Here is a 19,345-nt window from a genome sequence, read left to right on the forward strand (position 1 = left end):
AACGACATACACAATGGTCTGGTGTCATAGAAAATTACAAAATCCCTTCCAAACATTCTGTCCTGTGGTGTCAGTATTCAAACATTTCTCTAAATTAGGGGAGAACAGTGTCTTGCAGTAACTGGAAAAGAAAATTAGATTTGGTGTGTATGCTGTTCATTAAAAGGGCACTGCTAAAAATGGCCAGAAAGAAACAACACTAAGATGTTGCTTTGCTTTCTCCTCTCTTTCCATTGCTGAGAAAGCATTCTTTGCATCACTGGACTGATCTTTTTTAAAATGACAACTTTCTTTACACACTAAAAAATTACTGTTGTCTAAGCTGATTTTGTTTCTTGTTCCATTTAGAACAACAAAAAATATCAAATTGCAAACAGATTTATGTCGGCATTGAATTGTGTCGCTCCCACCCCCATATTTTCTGGGAGGGAACAGAGGAGAAAGTGCTAAAACCTAAAATATTGCTAATGCTAAAACTTTACATTACAAAAAAGAACTGCATAGAAAACAAACGTTTTAAATTACGAACCACCAAAAGAGGTTGTTTCCTATTTACAAGAGTTGTTTTAGAAACAGAACCAAATGTTTTCTAGCAGATGTTTAAAGTCAATGGTTGATTAAATATGAGACTTCACATAACATAGATTCTTTTAATCTTTTTTTTAAACCAAACAGAATATTTCCTTTGTTTTCTCCCCCTTCACAATGCAGTCCACAAAGCTGACAATTACAGGTTTGCAGTGTTTTGGGGGAATTTTAACTAAATGCATATACTACACATTCTAACTTTCTTCTCTTCTACTTGTTCCAAACTTTGGCAAAATTCTGATTTTAAGCAATTTACAAATCAAAATATAGTGGACTGCTGAATGCTACTAACAGGCGTCAAATAAAAAGCTAGAACCACATGAAAATTGAATGCCAAAACAATTCCCTGAAGTGTGTATTTGGAAGGGGGAAAGGTGGATAAGTAGGTAGAGTATTCTGCAATGCCTTCTACATGACCCAGAGTTTGATTTCAGTTTTAAGCCATTTCATTTCCTATGACACAAAAGCAAAACTTGGCTCAACAGCCATTATAACAGCAAAAATTGCTGTAGACTATCCGCTAGTCTCTTCCACTTTGTTTGATACTGATGAAATTATATTATCTTAACATGCTTTTCAAAAAGGATTTTAATACTACCATTTTTTTTTAAAAAAGGGAAAGGCATTACAGCAAAAGGTGAAGGGGGTCTGCAGATGTTACTGATTTTTTTAAAAAAACGATCAGCAACAATTAGTACATCTTATTTTCTTCCCCCTCCATTTTCCTTACAAGCTGAAGTTGGACTCTGGAAAGTTGCTGGGACACCTCCCGGCAAGTGCTTTCCCAAGGTCTGTTACTTGTGAGGTGAAAGAACATGCAAGAAAGAGATGGCAGCAGCTGTTTTTACCCATTCTGTTTCACTCAACATCTCCAGTGATCATGTCAGGGAGGACTGGCCCCATCATGCTGCTAAGAAAGTGCAAGGAGATGCTCCTTTCTGCCCCCTTCTTTGAGTGATGTATCTCTCAGCGATGCAGCCAAGGCTGTGGGTGGCTGGGTGTGTTAGTGTTAGTTTTGAAAGCAGCTATCTTTTGTCCTCTCCTCTCACTAGCTTACTTGTGGTAGACACCTGATCCTTCCTGGTTAGTGTGTGTGTATGTGAGAGAGAGAGGGGGGGCAGTGTTGCATAGTGGTTTGAGCTGGAGTACGAGTTTGATTCCCACTCAGCCATGAAACTCACTGGGTGACCTTGGGCAAGTCAGATGCTCTCAGCCTCAGTGGAAGGCAATGGCAAACCTCCTCTGAACAACTCTTGCCAAGAAAACCCCATGATAAGGTCGCCATACGACTTGAAGGCACACAATACACACAGACACAAATAGACAGAGAGAGATAGACAATGGAAAGAGGTTGAGGTGATAGGCAATAAACAGTGGAATGCGGCAGTGTTGTGTTGGTACTACCTTTGACTTCTTTATTGTTTTTTTCCTCCAAGGAAAATTTAAAGAAGGCTCTATCTGTTTATGCCGGCCTAGTGGATGGGATTGGGCCCAGCAGGGACATTTAGAGGGAACTGGTGAGCAAAGAGAAGCAGCTGCAACTCCTAGGAAGAGAAGCCGTTGCCTCTGCCTGTAGTGGTTTTCTCATAGAATCATAGAGACCCCAGGGGCCATCCAGTCCAACCCCCTGCCATGCAGGAAATCACAATCAAAGCACCCCCTCCCGACAGATGGCCAACCAGCCTCTGCTTAAAGACCTCCAAGGAAGGAGACTCCATCACCCTCTGAGGGAGTGTGTTCCACTGTCGAACAGCCCTCACTGTCAGGAAGTTCCTCCTAATATTGAGGTGGAATCTATTTTCCTGTAGCTTGCATCCATTGTTCTGTGTTCTAGTCTCTGGAGCAGCAGAAAACAAGCTTGCTCCTTTCTCAGTGTGACACCCCATCAAATACTTAAAGAGGGCTATCATATCACCCCTTAACCGTCTCTTCTCCAGGCTAAACATCCCCTGCTCCCTAAGTCTTTCCTCATCAGGCATGGTTTCTAGACCCTTCAACATTTTGGTCACCCTCCTCTGGACACTTCTCTCTTTGGATGTCAAAATGGTAAGGACAGTACTAGGCCCAGAAACACAATGCAGAAGTGAAAGGACAACAAGGAACAGAGCATCTCCTTGGAATTGCTGCCACTCCATCTTCACCCACACTGGTATGAAGTGGGCTCATCTTTCTTGACTCCCTGCATCATCCAAAGCAACACAGGAACACTGAAAGGGAATAAAGAGATTACTTTTCCCATGACTAGGTTGCCTCAGTGTCCCACTCAAAAGGAAAGAAGACCAAGCAGCAGATGTTGCTGGCTTGGTTTAGGGCCAAAACACACTGTAGAAAAATAATCCACAACAAACTACAGCTCCCAGAATTTCCTAGCATTGAGCCAGGGCAGTTAACGGGGTTTCAAACTGGATTTTGGACCTTGGTTACAAGATCCCTTTGCATGTAAAGGTGTTACAGGATATCTTTGCACATAGGTTGTTGGGCTCACCCTCTTTTGCTCACCCCTTTCAGAGGAGCCCAGAAAACATGAGCAATAGAGAGGTAGGAACAGATCCTGGCTCCTCTGGCTTGCAGTGGGAATAATACTCTCCCTCCCAGTGAAATAGCACTGCCAGCAATATTTATGGGCATTTCAGGATGCCTCCAGGCTGGGGTGAGGTGGCTTCCCTTTCTTCCAAGAAAAGGCAAGGGAGGAGAGGTGGTGTTTGCTGTTGTTTACTCTGGCTAACTGCCTCACTTCCAGAATAAAAGTTCAGTAATGGTTCTCTTCCTAATAAAGGGGCTTGTAGCCTCACAAAAGATTCAAACTGGATCGCAAAGGTAGTAGCTTTTTGTCTTGTTAATCCCAGCTTGGCCATGTAAACCCACTGGGTTTCCTCTCAGCCCCAGAGGATGGCCATAGCAAACCCCCTGTGAAGAAATTTGCCAAGAAAACCGCAGGAAAGGTGTGCCTTGGCATTGCCATAAATCAGAAGCCATGTGAAGCCACACAACAACAACAGCAACAATGGAAATTTAAAGTTTATTTCCCGGACTGAAGTTCCCATGGCCAGGAGGATGGGGTCCACCTGCGTGAATATCCATTATCATCTGAACTGAGGACGGCAACCACAACATCTCAACCAAATGCAGGGCTATGACTAACGTTGTCGATTTGTTCGCCTTTCTTTATAGATTTTTAACACCTTTGCCTGATGGGAGAAGCCAGTGGAGCTTCAAAAGCTTGCAACATGTGTTTCGTGCAGTTTGGTTGGCCCCATAAAGGTATCAGTGTTTCGTAGGTTTTGGATAATACTGTGCTTTGCTATACGGCCAACGCTGCTACCTCTAGATACGTTTAGTCGTTTCAGCGCTGGACTAGGGAAGTTATCAGACAAGGGAAATTGGAAGTATAATCCAATGGCAATCCGAACGCAATCATGGCGTTTAATGTTACTGTGGCGGGATACATACCGCCATTTAGTACGTCTTCTATACGTACTAGGGTTAGGAAGGGGCGGTGCTTCCGCACCCCCCTAACCCTAGTACGTATAGAATACGTACAAGATGGCGGCGCCCCTTCCACATGGGCGCCGCCATCTTTGCGTATCGGACGCTGAGCGTCCGTACGCGTCGCGCCGCTTGTGACGTAGCGAGCGCGCCCCTGGCGCCTCGCTACGTCGCAAACGCGACGAAAAAAGAAGCTCCATTTTGGAGCTTCTTTTTCGGTCCGCGCAGGAGTTGGGCCGTGTGAAGGCTCCGGCTCCCCCGCGGATCTACTGGCGGCGGCGGCAGAGCGCCGCAAAGTGGCGGTATGTACCCCGCCTGTGTGATAGACTACCACATGCAATTACGAGCAATGGCAAGCTATTTTCGGGCAATGGGAAGTCAGTTCGAACACAATTCGAATTCACGTAAATTCGCTGAACTAGCTAATTCACGTGAATGTGTTCTGGCCCCTTTCTTTTCATTTGAAATTAAGAGAAATTCCTCCCGTGTGATAAACTCCAAAGACTCAAGAGAGCAGGGTTTCTAGTGGTGTAGTGATGTAGCCAGCATAGTGTAGTGGTTTGAGCATTGAACTACAGTTCTGGAGACCAGGGTTCAAATCCCAGCCCAGTCATAGAGCCATAGAAACCCATGGGTAACCTTGGGCAAGTCAGTCTGCAGAGGGATCTTGTAGCTGAAATAAAGGGGCTGGCAGCATGAGTGTTCCTATTTATTTAGAGTATTTATATCCTGCTTGGATTTCAGTATTGAATCTGTTTTAATTATTGTTGTGGTAACTTAATTCTATTTTAATATATTAATTTTTGTGTTTTTAACTGTTTTTTTAATGTTGTAAGCCACCCTGAGTCCCAGCCTTGGGAGAAGGGCAAGATATAAATAAATAAATACAATAATAATAACAATCATAATAATGTATTTTCGAGTGAGTCATGCCAGCTCAGCCATGGAAACCCACTGGGGTGACCTTGGGCAAGTAACACTCCCTCAGCCTCAGAGTATAGCAATGGCAAACCTCCCCTGGGCAAATTTTGGCAAGAAACCCCCATGATAGGTTCGCCTTAGGGTCGTCATAAATCGGAATCGACTCGAAGGCACACAATAACAACAACAAGTGCCACTTTTTAACCCACAGCGCGGAGCCTCTCCCTCCGCGACTTCCTCCCTCGCCTCCCTCCTTCAAAAGAACGGTGAACCCCTAAAATCCAGCCAGCACCAACGGGCAACCTGACACCGCCGGCCTCTCATTGGCCACAAAGCCTCTAAGCCCCGCCTCCGTCTCCAAGAACGATCGATCATTCACCGCCGCCTTCGAATCTTGAGATCAGGCTTCCTCTTATAGGCTGGTCCCGGCCTGCCAATCCTCTTGAAGGACGGGCTGAGGCTCCGAAGCGTTGGCCACGCCCCCTTTCTCCTCCTCCCTCCCTCCCTCCCTCCCTCCCTCCTCCCGCGCGCCTATTGATATGATTGGAGTGTGGCGCGAGCGCCCGGTCTGCAGTCGGAGACTTGCAGGCAGCAAATGCAGAAGAAGGGAAAGCAAAGGGGAAAGGAGCAGAAGGAACGCTGCGAAGGCAAGGAGCCCTGGAAGTGGCAGCAGCAGCAGCAGCATTAGCAGCAGCACTTTTTCTCCTTGCAGCTATCTATCTATATATACATACATACATACATATATATATATATATATATATACATATACTTAAGCTGTGTTTAAACACCCTTCCAGCTCATGCACCATGGTTTTGCAAAGTAGGCTCCCTTGGATTATTTTCTGTGGCGTCTGGCTGCTTCGCTTTGCACACACGGGGGAGGCACAGGCTGCGAAAGAAGGTAAGCAGGGAGAGGAGGATGCATGCTTTAAAAAGAACACCGCCACCACCAAAGGAAAAAGAGAAAAGTTTAGCTAAGCCTTTCTCTCTCCCAAAGAGCTTTATTCTTATTTCTATTTTGGTGACTTTATGCTGCTGCATGCGACCCCTCTCTTTATTTGTTTAAGCCCCCCCTTTTTTGTAGGTTGCAACTGCATGCAATCTGTTCTTTAAAAAGAACTTGGTTCCCCCCCCCCCCCCCCAGATAACAACCCTTTCCCCTTTTTTTTGGTATTTTAAACTATGTCTTTATTCAGGGTTGCAACTGCATGCAACCTCTCTCCCCCAGTGTCTCTTTCCCCCAAATTGTAACCCCTCTTTCCTTTATTATTATTATTATAAACCATGTCTATTCAGGGTTGCAACTGCATTCAACCCCTGCCCCCCCAAAAAGTGCATCCCCCCAAATTGTAACTGCATGCAGCCCCTCTTTTTGTATTTTAAACCGTGCAATTCCAGATTGCAACTCCATGCAACCCCTCTTTATCCCCCCCAAAAAAGTGCCTGTTCCCCCCAAATTTCAACTGCATGCAGCCCCTCTTTCCCTTTTTATTTTAAACCTTGTCTGTCTTCAGGGGTGCAGCTGCATGCAACCCCTTTTCCCCTTCCAACCCAGCAGAGACAGGGCTAAAAAGCAAAAAGAGGGAAGCACCGGCACCTCCAGCTTTAGAAAGGGTTTATTGCCTCCGTTGACTTCCCATGGAAACTCATTCCTTACGATGAAATGAGGAGGGATGAGTGCCTGGGAAGGCGAGGAAGGGCTTAGGGGGCTTTTTGCAAGTGATGCAAAGCTTTGGGATGCTTCCCCTCCTGTGTTGTGTGTGTGTTCTTGTGCTGTGTGTTGTGCATTGTGTGTTTTGTGTGTGCATGTAGTCTTTGCAGTTGCAATTTTTTTTGGGGGGGAAGACACTTTTGGGGGGGAGCTAAGAGGGGTTGCATGCAGTTGCAATCCTGGATAAAATAATAAAACGGGGTATTTTGGTAGAGTCCCTGGGAAGCAACTTAAAACATTGTCCTTAGTGTGAGCCTCAAAAATGGATCTTTGTGCTGCTGATTTGACCAGAGATGTATTAACTAATTTTTTATTATTATTATTATTATTATTATTGGGATGGCGGAAAGAGAAGCAGGTAACCTTTCTCTTCCAAGCCTGAGGTGGACTTTAGGAGGTTGAGGAGAAGGCATCCATCCTCCTGTTCTTCCTCCTCATCCCTGAGAGGCTTGGGCTGAGGGTCTCCTTAAGTCCTCCCTGTCCCCTCAAAACAGCTTCAAAACACTCCTGAAGCAGAAGTCCACTTGTGCCTTTGGTGGCACTTCTCCTGAGGAGCCCAACTCCTCTTTGGCCAAGGCAGAGATGGACCATCAGTGTGGAGTGAATATACAGTGTGCGCATACATCTATGCAGCAGAATATGCATTCCCACTCATCCCCCTGTGTATATAATAATAATAGTAGGCTTACTCTATATAGAAGGGAGTTAACATTTCATTGGCATTTCAGTGGCAAGAGGAGTCCCCCCCCAAAAAAATACCCATCAATCTAAGATTCATTAACACTCTCACACAGACACACACAGACTCAATCTCTCTAACACACATACATTATAGGAAATGGTTCAACAGAGGCTTCTCTTTCTGGCTTTGGGGGCAACCTGATAGATATAGATATAGATACACACACACACACACAGATACATACACACCCATACATTCCCTGAATAGTAAGAGGGGCTCCCCCCAAAAATACCCATCAATCTGCGATCCATACACATACACACACACACACACACACACACACACACTTCATTCAAGAAAACTACATACTGCTCCCAAAGCCGGAAACAGAAGCTTCTGTTGAACTGTTTCCTATAATGTGTGTATGTCTTTGTGTGTGTGTGTTAATGAATCTTAGATGAGTATTTGGGGGGGGGGGAGCTCTTGTCATTCAGGGGGGAAATGTGTGTGTGTGTGTGTATCAGGTTGCCCCCAAAGCCAGCAAAGAAGCCTCTGTAGAATTGAACAAATACATACACACATAAATATGTATATTTATATTAGAGGGAAAGGAGAAGGAATTATTTCAGCATCAACAAATGTCCCCATCATCTATATGTATGTATGTATATATGTATGTGGGTGTATATGTATGTGTGTGTGATGTATTAGTTTATGTATGCCTTCAAGTTGCCTGTCAATGTATGAATTTGAATCTTAGGCAAGGAAGACTCAGAGGTGGTTTTGCTTCTGAAATACACCACCTGGGGGTTCCTTGGCAGTCTCCCCTCCAAGTACTAGCCAGGGCTGACACTGCTTTGCTTCCAAGACCAGACACACACACATATGTGTGTGTGTGTATTATATGTGTGTGGGGGTACATATACACATATAGACACACACACTCATAGATACATAGATATGTAGGGTCTTTTCTTTCTGAGGTATTGGCAGCATGAGGTAAAATGCCTTTCTGAGCTTGTAGTCGGAACTGATGGCAAAGGAAGTGCGCTCTCTCTCTTTACATTAAAATATCCCTTCTTTCCAAAAACAGGTGAAGGAGGAGTTGCTGTGAGGTGTGTGTTTGTGTGGGTAGTTTTGGAATCAATGGCCCCTTTTTCTACCCCATGAAAACTTTATCTGAAAGGCTGAAATGGAAGGTGGTGGAAGGAGGAAAAGGTAGCCAGGCAAACACTGCAGGAGTGGAGGAGAGGTCTGGGATGCAAAAGCCAGCTGTGGCTTTCCTGTGTGTGTGTGTGTGTGTGTGTGTACGTACACAGACACACATATGATGTGTTTATGTAGTGGGTGAATGTGAGAGAAAGAGATGCTCCAAAGCCAGGGAGGCTTGTGTGACTTTCAGAGTCTCTTTGGAACCAGGCAGCAATGTGTGGGTCCGTTTTGTGGTTGAATTGAGGGAAGAGCAAAGAAAGGAGTGTGTTTGTGTGTATGTTTGTGTAGTAGAGGAAACCTTGGCCTCAGATCTCAGACCCCCTTTCCCAGAAGTGAGATTGGAAAAAGTTTCCGACTTTTTGGAGAAGCTCCTTTGCTCCTCTTGCCCCACAGGAGCCATTCAGGGATAGTTTTTGTTTCCTTGCCCACATCTGTCTGGGAGTGCATGAAGAAAAGTGAGGTTGTATTAAAAAATAGAGTGAAAATGCCATATTACTTTGATATGGGTTTGAAAGTGGAGCCAAAGGAAAATGTGTGTGGATGGGGGGGGGGGGGAGGAGCACATCTGAAGTGTCTTTCAGGCATCCAACTGACCTTCGAGAGGAGAATCAGGTTGTGAGGTAGGAAAGCTACTGAGGGTTTGGGTCTCCTCAGGAATAGATAGTTCCCTAATTTAAACAAAGGACCTATGCCTTACTAAAGGCAACACACACAAACACACACAGAGGGCCCTTGTGACTTCTAGAGTCTCTTCAGAACTGCAAAATGTGTGGGGTAGACTTTAGATGCACAGTAATGTGTGGGTCGACACACAGCTTTGTGTGATTTCTAGAGTCTCTTCAGTCCCATGTAAAATGTGGGGTCAGGTTTAGATGTGCAGTAATGTGTGAGTTGACACAGACGCACGCAGAAGCCCTGTGCGACTTCCTCAGTTTCTTCAGAACTGTGCAGTAATGTGTGGGTCAACTTTAGATGTTCACTAATGTGTGGGTACACATACACACACACACAGAGCCCTGTGTGACTTGCAGAGTCTCTTCTGGAAGGCTGTGGAGGGTGTCAGGACAACTGGAATACCAAAGAGAAGCCCGGGAAACTCTTTCTTCAGACACTCAAAATATTAGTTGAGGCATCCTAGAAGGGTGGCAGGAGGCTTCTCTGGGGTGTCTTGCTTGGAAGTGGGATGCCGCTGTCTCTCCCCACTCCTGCCCTGCCAGACCCTTCCTGTTGCTCCTAGGTGTGGGTCAGAAAAAGAAAGTCAACTAAGGAAAGGAGCCTCTTGCCTTTTCCTATTCTCTCTGGTTAGGAGGAAAGGAATGCACCAAGTCCCGAAAACTTCATGTCTCCCTTCCCTGTGGAAGGGAAACTATAGCTATGTGTCTGAAAGTCTTCCTTTGTTCCCTGTGCAAGGCTTTGTCCTTTAGCTTGTTTTTGAACTGCTGGGGTTGGGGCCTTAGTGTTAGCGATATACAGGTTGCGTCTCCCTTATCTGGAAATCCAAAACATTCCCCAAAAGCCCCAAACTTTTTTCATGGGTGGCTTTGCTTTCTAATGGTTCAATGTGTGTGTGGATCCACACACTATTGCACATCTAAAGTTGACCACAGTTGAGGCTGAAACAGGAACTTGCTTTCCTGCCCAATGTTATGCATAAAATAATGCATAAAATTGCATTCAGGCTGTGTGTAATAAGGTGGCTATGAAGCATAAATGACTTTTTTTTGTTTAGAGTCGGGTCCCAATCCCCACTCACTGTTGGAAACCCACTGGGAGGCCTTTATAAAGTCACACTCTCTCAGCCTTGGGGAAGACAATGTTAAACCCCTCTGATGGAACCTGCCAAGAAAACTCTGTGGTAGGTCAGAAACAACTCAGAGGCAACAACCTGTTTCCATGATATTTCATTATGTATGCATATGCAAATACAGCCATTCCAGAATAGCAAATAAATAAATATCCAACATATCACTGGTCCCAAGCATTTTGGATGAGGGAGACTCAACCTGTAGTAATAGAGTGCTGCTGCCCATGTGCAAAGTTGCACACTTACCACTTGCAAATTCTGTGGAGGTAATCTTGCTAAGACTACTACAGAGACAGCTCTGTGGTGCATCACTCTAAGGCGGGCACACTTTCTGTTTTGTTTGTCTCCATTACTAATGGCAGGGCTGACTGCATAAGATTGGCGCATGTATGAGCCAGAGCAGATGCTATTGCTCCCCATTTGGTTTGAGTCAGTCGGGTCTCAGAGCTCCAAGCTGAACAGGAGCAGTAGAAGAAAAACAAATGTGTGCATCTGGGGCAAAAAAATAAGTTGAACAGCCATTTAAAATCAATGAGCACACTTTGTAGGTCACAATATCTCTCAAAGATGCCAGCCATAGATGCAGGAGAAACATCAGGAATAAATTCTTCCAGAAAACGGCCACATAGCCCAGAAAACCCACAAAAAACTATCTCAGAAGTTTTTCTCAGTTTTTGTTGGGTATTTTCCTTGTCATGCAAGCTTTACAGGACAAACAACAAAGGTTGTGTTGGGCAACAGTTCCTTGAGAATCTTTCAAGGACTAGCTGCTACTAGTTTTAAATAGTGCCACAAGCTTTGAAAGGCAGAAAAGTTCAGTTGTGCCTTGTATTGTTCAGATGTTGACCAGTAGGTTCATTGTTTTTTGCAAGAGAGCTGAGACTGACCAATATGTGCCCTACAAATTTTATTACAGCCCTCGCTGCCCCAACAGGTTCTAAAACTCCTTTCATTTTCTGCTGACATTGATTTGGTTTAATGTAGGCTGGATGATTGTATAAACTTTTTTTCATTGAAAAGTGTATGTATTTGGGAGCCCCTATTTAGACCGTATAGCAGAAGTGGTCATTTGTGAATAAAGGGGTCCATCAGCACCTCTGAAAGTCAGTTTTTTGTTCCACTAATTTTTGGGTTTTGTTCAAGGCTAAGCATGGTAAGAAGAGTTTTATAACTAGTAACATTCAAAGCTATATTTTGCGCACGTACACACAGTTGCCCCTTTCACTATAATTTTATTTACTATATAGGATACCATGTTTGAGTACGTACCACTGGACATGTTTAGGCCAATTAGAGAATTACACCTGCTCTTAAGTGGTGGATGCATTGATATAGACATGTATAAGTTAAACATGCATTATGGCTTTTTTTAGCTAAGCTTATCAGTGTGGTCTTTAATTAGTAATCTAGCACATAGCATCTATCAACTCCTAGTTAGATGCATGATTAGCTGAAGTCCCTTGGATGCATGGACTAATTAATTAAATAATTAAATGAAATGTGAAACTATTTAAAGTTTGAGTAGAGTATGAACTTTTCAAGTGAGAAGACACAAGATGATAGTAGGGGACAACCCTCTCCCCCCATTTTAAACTATATTTTCAGGCCAGGACTGCAATATTTTATTTTCCCTTTGGGAGTAAGGATAAGTCTCAACCGTGGGGCTTTAAAATGTACATACAAGGGCAATTGGGCTCTTTAGTTGATTACATAGAAATTAAGTAACAGTTACAGAGCTGTAATATATTAGACAACATCTGAAGGAAATTCTGAGATTTTTTTACTATTGAAGGAAGGTATGACCTTGTAGTCCTCCAAGTGTGAATGGATATGTTTAAAATGCTACTTAAGACTACATTAATACGTCTGAGATTACTATCATGGATTATTCTGAAGGAATTTTAATGGAATTTACTTTTAAACAGACATTTTGAGAACTAGAAGCTGTGTATTCCATTGCTTTAAATGTCTTAACACTGAAAGTTTTTCTTTTGTTAAAATATGACATATTAGCAGATCATAGGATCATAGGGTTGTCTAAAAAGATCTCAGTAAATAAAATTCCAAGATTTTATTGGTGGCTAGAAAAAAGTCTTGTCTGAAATAATGCTTAACTAATTATGTAATTGACATGCTTCCGTTGACTAATAGTAAAAGAGGTATTATAATATTATGTACATAATGTGCCAGCAGAGTTTTACAACTATATTTAATGCTATTCTTATTCAGCAAAATGTCAGAAATATATATTGCTATCCCTTTGTGTTTTCTGTGATTGCGTATTGAAGTAAGAGTCAGAATAGACTGCTGCTAATAACTAGATAATTTACTCCAATAATTGTAATTTCTTATCGGTTTTTCAGCTAAAATAAGAAGACTATATGTTACAATTTGCTGAAGTGGTAAAAAAAAATTCCCATTGAATTTAACATCTGTGAAATATAATTTAAACATTTTAAAAGCCATAACCTGGTAGTATGTACACATAGTTATTTTAATACTTGATTGATATGGGTGTAATTATGTCAGGCTAATATGTATGCATGTATTCTACTTGATAGTGAGAATATGCTAATTCAATAATGCTAATTCAATATTTAGTTTTATGTAATCTTATTTTGCATATAGTGCTTTATTTTAGGTATGAACATGAATATTACTGTGTTACTGTTTTTCACATTCCCTCTAGTATATAGCATAGTACTGTAGGTTACTTTTATCTATGTGTGTGTCTGAGTTTTAAAATGATTGCATTTATATTAAATATGAAATTATCATGAATGAATATTTTATATTTAAAAAGTCATTATAATATCAAATTATATCTTAGATAACATATCTGTACCTCTGTATATCTATAATAAACTATAATAATCTATAATAAATCAATAGCAAACTTAAGTTCCTGCCACTTCCCCATTCTGTTACTTAATAATAGAGTAAGGTCTACTTGAAAATGATTGCTTACAGTTCACGATGCTCATGAACTGCCTTTTTGAATTTAAGTTTAGATGAAAAAAATAATTGAATGCATTTTCATGTGTAGTTTCATTATGAAGCTCTTTTGTCTTTAAAGCAGTTTAACACAAGATGTTTTTCTCCCTCTTTTTAGTAATATTGTTGGATTCCAAAGCACAGCAGACAGAGTTGGAATGGATTTCTTCTCCTCCCAATGGAGTAAGTATACTATAAAAATCAAGTGAGATAAATTAAACCCCATAATAATAATATTACATTTTCCCAGATTTTCACCAGCAAATTTTAACAAACATTTGTTTGCAAAATCTTTGGTGTATAAATTAGCATAGTTCATACAAGGAAAAACTCTTCATTGACATAAGCACTATTCTTAGTGTTGAATTCATAGGCTCTGTATTTTAATATAAAACAATGAAATGGCTTAATTCTTACATTAGTGCATTATACACTGTAGTTATTTCATCACTATATTTTATATAGCTATTTTGGAATATGGACTTTGACTACATGATTTTGAAACATTTTAACACAATTTTGTTATATATACACCAAGTATTTAAGTGTTTCCATAACATCTGAAACTTACCATCTTGCAGGCCAGAGAGAAAATAAAATAAATATTTGGGCCATTTGAAATGTATAAATCTGGTGAATCTGAGTATACAATTCATTGTCACCCAAGCAGCAGTTCACATACTTATTTTCATTCTTCTTAACAAACGTATCCTGAGCATTTTTATATTAAAATCATACATTATTTTATTATATTATCTGTTCACTATTTTTCAGGCTTAGAATCCATTCAGTTTTATGCTTTCAGTTTTTAATCTGGACATGGGAGGAATGCCCATCACATATCTTTTTACAATTAATAGTATGAAACGACAGACTGTAATTACAAAGAATTGTTCATACACTCCTGAAGTTAAATTACATAGTGGGTCTAAACACTGAAATCAGATAAGTATAATATCCTCTTAAATTATCTCCCTGAAATTCTGCTAATTTAAATGAGATTTTTGCCATCACAGAGTTTGAGGACGCGGTTGCTCCATCTTTTAGAGTAATTCCTACTCACACAGGTAGTTTCCTTGAATGGCTATGAATAATGGTTTGCACAGTCAGACCCTTAATCCAAAGCTTATAAAGAAATCTGGAATCACAAGAGCTTGAACTCTGAGTGGGGATAAGTGTAACAAATCCTGTAAATAAGAAGAATGAAAACCTGAAAGTGTCTCATTCAAAAGTAAGATCATAAAATCAATCCAAGCACAGGGTGGAAGCAAGTCTGAAGTCTTTCAAATTGTATGTAATGTGATCTAAATAGTTAAATTGTGCAATAACTTAGCTATTAACATTTTTCATTGATGGTAGCCTTTTAAAAAGAGTGCTAGAAAGAACGATTTGTAGTAGACCAGAAACGAGATAATAAAGGCATGCCTATTTATTATAGAATGTGGAAAAATTTATTGCTTATGAACAATGGGAAGAAAATGCTTGGATTGCAGCCAGTTCCATAACCTTACAGTGGTAAACTTAAATAGTTGATTATTTTAAAGAAGGCTATTGCATCTAAGACTTCTATAAACATGACTGGTATCATCTATCAAATGAGTAATTTCTTCTTTAACAATGTGGTATTTGAGATACACACACGCACACACACGATCCTTGATTAAAAGAAAAGAAAAAAATGTTCCAGAGAGGTTTAGGAAAAAACAGAGTTAGTTTAGAGATGCTCTTACTGAGACCTTTGAAATGCCACTTTATCAGGCATAAATGCTATTTATGTTCATCCACTCCCCTAAAACACCTACTACACTTTTGAGAATAAAGGCATTTTTATATAATATAATGAGAGCTAGTGTGGTGCATTGGTTTGAGCATTGAACTGGGATTCTAGAGACCAGCATTTGAGTCCTGGCTGAGCCATGTAAACCCACTGTTTGACCTTGGGCAAATCACACTCTCTCAGTCTCAGAGAAAGGCAACAGCAAATCCTCTCTGGAAAAACGTGCAAAGAAAACTCAGTAATAGGTTCACCTTAGGGTCTCCATATATCAAAAACAACTTGAAGGAACACGACGATGACAACAAAATATTTTATGAATATTTTATATTTATTAATATCAATACATAAGACATTAAGGAGATCTAGTTGATTATGCTACAGATTTATGCTACAGACAGGTAGCAGCTCCTGATGGATTAGATCCATCTTGCAAATACGTTACAATAAATGTAACAGTTAGTCAAACCAAAGATGAAATTCAGTATGTACACAAACCTTGCATAGACTAAACTTGTTTGACATTTCTTATGGAAATGTCTGAGAGTATTTTAATCTCTTAAGACATAATATCCCTTTTGCAAGGTGATGATGACATCCCATGTTATTCAGACTGGTTCTACAAGCCAGTCAAGTTGTACTTAGATTTAATTCCATTGATTCCAATCAATTTTGTAGGAGAAATCTTAAATTGAAGAGAAGACAAGGAAGTGGAATCACTTTAATGTCACTGAGTTTCATTTTGATCTGCTTTAGTATATATTCCACATCGATGGCTCTATATGATGCTAATAAGGATTTAGGTTCTGGTATTGTATTTTATCATACCATACTATATTATATATGTGGGTTGAGAAAGCAGGAAGTATTAGATTTGTAAGGGAATAAGATCATTGCTCAGTGGGTGAACATATACTTTGTGTATCGGGTACCAGAATCTGTTTTTACTATGTCCAGTTGAAAAGATCTCAGCAAGATTAGGAAAGACATTAGACAACACTGTGCTAGTAGACCAGTGACCTGATTTTGTATAATAGATCTTCACACGTTTTCCTTAAAAAAAGGTAATGTTACATTTCAATTGGCAATTTGTTCAGTTCACTAAGGAAACAGTGTGTTTCATTAAGCAAATATGCCGTATCATGCATATTGTAACATAAATACTGCAGTACTTTAAAATGCATTTTTAATGTTTACAACCTCTGTGCATTTCACCATTTACAGCCATAATATATTTTGTGGTAATAAGTCCTAGCATCAGTTTATCAATGTCTATTTTACTTAGAGCAGTTGACCAACACTAAAATTATCTCATTTGCTGTCAAATAGGCTTGTGAACTATTATGTGCTATGGCTTTCAGCATAGTAAGCCAGTTGTTCTTTTAGTATTTACTTTCCATGAGTAATTGATAGTGAAACAGCTGAATCAATAATAGTGAAACAACTACAAAGGATTGTTGTAGATACAGGGTTGTATCTAGTAGTGGCCATGTGTCCTTCCACTCTTTGTGGAAGCCTAGTTTTGTCCTTGTACAAATGTCGAAACAATTACTTTACACAAATGATTGTGCAAGTAGATGCACAATTCATTGTATCTTCATTACACAAAATGTTGCTAGCATTATTTGTTCAGTTGTTATGCACATGTGTACTAAACCGCTATTCCAATACATCTACTTTTTTGAATAGCATAATATGTTTCTTAGGCCCAAAACAGATGGACCAGATAGCGTGGCTTCCAGATGCTTCAGGGGTGTGGCGTTTAGATGACACATTACCCGCAAAGTGGCTGGAAGCCCCTCTGAGGCTGACTAAGATGCTTTGAAGTCGCTGGCAAATGGAATGAATTTAATCTGCTCTTGCTGGTGGCTCATTTGCGATTGTGACGGCAGCCCACTAAGTGAGTGGGATTTCCAGTTGCCACAGTCCTGGCACAATTGGTGCAGCAGCAGCTAGAGGCCGCTCCTTCTGGGCCATCTACTTCAGCCCTTAGAAACAATTATGCTTGCCAGTCCATTAATCATGGTCAAGATATCAAGAGCAGATTGGGGGATCAAATGCTCCCTTACTGAACCCAGTCTGTCTACGGATACAAATTCTACTTTTTTTGCTACCAATAACTATAGTTAAATGCTATTTAAATAAAGAGATATTGGTAACTCCTGACCAGAACCTGAAGGCATTTAAAAAACCTGCTTAAAGTAGAACCTGTTTTGTTTTAGCCATTGCTAATGTCAGTGATGCTATAGGACTTAACTACCTGTATATGTGTTATTTGCAATATTCATAGTGTCAGCTTTAAAAAATCACACTTTTATGTTTTTGTTGCTCGTTTCCAAACATTTAATTTATGTTATGATGTTGATAGGCAGTGTATACGCTGGCTTTTTGATTTCATGAGCTGATCTATTGTGAAATGACAGTTTCATTTGCTAAATGACAGTTTGGCTCTTGAAAGCAATAGTTTAAAGAGTAGCCAAACCCAAACCCTACTTACCAAAATGGAAATCCAACATTTTTTAGAAATGCTATCAGCAGAATGACCTCTCATTTTGATTATATCAAGTAATATCATAATGTGATGAATCATCAGGGATAATTATTTTTGATAATGTCTCATAATTTTGGGATCAAAGCATAAACTAGTAAGTCTGTTCTGGATAAGTTGCCTGTCACATTGACCTATCTCACATGAAATGTGTAAATTTATCTTGTTCGTTTACACCCAAAGAACTACTAAACACATTGATTAAAGTAATTTTCCCATATCTCACTGCCATGCTAATCCTCAAAATGATTCTGTTCAAGAAGTGGAAACCATAATTCACAGACATACTGTGTTTTTCTTCCAAGTGAGTCAGGAATTTAGACCCTTTGCTTGTAAATGAGAACAAACATGATAATAGGTGACTAAAAAGTTAAATCAGAAATATTATATTTGTGGCTTTTTATTTTAAGTAAAACATACTGCTCAGTTATTGGGGATAAAAATAATAGTTTCTGCGTGTTTTAATTACATTCAAGGACCTAGACATTCCTAGAGAGGTGTTCTCTCAGGTAAAAACATAATGTTTCTCTTATTTGTGGTTTTCCCACATTCACAGGGGTCCTGTGCCCCCAATCCCAGAGAATGTGAAGGGAGGAGTGTACTCTGTATGATACAAAACTTCAGCAAAGCAAGGAATCCCCAGGTTTTGTTTTTTCCCTTTAGGCAAAACCTCTCCATGGCCCATATTGAGTGCTTCTCTATTGGCAGATGGCTGCAAGGAACTCCAGTATCCCAGCCCTAGCTTGTAGATTTCATTTCAAAGGCATATTTCTTGTTCACATTCTGAAAATTCCTGTTTATTTCTGGTGAAGTGGGAAAAACTCACCCAGAAAGCATTCTATTAGTTACAGAATAGTCCCATTTATTTGCTTGTAATTTCTCTGTTTACAGATTTGTGCCTTTCTCACAAATTAGAATATAGAGACTATGGCTGGGTTCCAGGGATTTGTGTAGGGAGCTTTCGTACATGTACCAGGGCTTCTAAAATGACTGACTTCCTGTTGTATTTGAGGAACAGAAATGGTAGATTTGCACATGTCAAACATGTAGAGTTTATTTTATTTATTTATTCTGGTTTAACTGTTAGGATGTAACTTGCATTCTGTGGAATAAGTGGCAGACTTTTAAAATATGTAGGTTAATCATTAAACAGGAGTGGAAGTGAATCAGTATAGAGCTGGGTTTAATGGAAAGTGTATCAGAAATGTTATCTTTCAATCCTTAAGAAAATTTTAAAAATAGGACAGTATTTTTGTTCCCATATTGAAGATGGGGCTGTGGCAAAGAGATAAGGCCTGTTCCTGAAGGGATGTCTAAGTTGGAGCTTAATCTTTGCCTCAGTGATATAGTGTCTTTCCATTTAAACCTGTTGAGCTTACTGTGGTTTGGGTCAGATTGGCCTGATTCAGTTTGGTGTTGTTAGGCTACCACTTGGACGATCCAGGTCCAAATCGCCACTGAGCCGTTGAACTCCCTGGGTGGCTTTAGGCCAGTTATGCTCTCTTAACTTGACCTGTAACACAGATATAAAGATAAAGTGACAAGTATGAGAGTCAGGAATTCATTGGTAGAAAGGTGGCATAGAAAGCTAGTTAAATCGTTATCATCACTCACCATATCACC

General features: G+C 40.4%; 1 protein-coding gene across 11 annotated transcripts in view; it reads left to right on the forward strand.

The window, feature by feature from the left end:
• Positions 1–5,582: 5,582 nt before the first annotated feature.
• EPHA7 (EPH receptor A7) overlaps positions 5,583–19,345 on the forward strand; it is a 205,641-nt gene continuing 191,878 nt past the window's right edge. For 7 of the 11 annotated variants that reach the window (XR_016281768.1, XM_089530707.1, XM_089530709.1 and 4 more), the window contains exons 1-2: positions 5,583–5,898; positions 13,519–13,583. Coding sequence is in view for 6 of the 11 variants with exons in the window: in XM_089530707.1 (XP_089386833.1) it covers positions 5,805–5,898; positions 13,519–13,583 (159 nt within the window). In the remaining 5 variants the exon portion in view is untranslated. Of the gene's footprint in view, positions 5,899–9,197; positions 9,223–10,612; positions 10,673–11,480; positions 11,560–12,821; positions 12,882–13,518; positions 13,584–19,345 lie in introns of those variants that run through there. The other 4 variants (XM_089530712.1, XM_089530713.1, XM_089530711.1 and 1 more) reach the window with 4 other exon arrangements.

Source organism: Sceloporus occidentalis, unplaced genomic scaffold (assembly GCF_023333645.1).
Source record: "Sceloporus occidentalis isolate IW3139 unplaced genomic scaffold, rSceOcc1.0.p SCAF_6, whole genome shotgun sequence".
Classification (NCBI taxonomy): domain Eukaryota; kingdom Metazoa; phylum Chordata; class Lepidosauria; order Squamata; family Phrynosomatidae; genus Sceloporus; species Sceloporus occidentalis.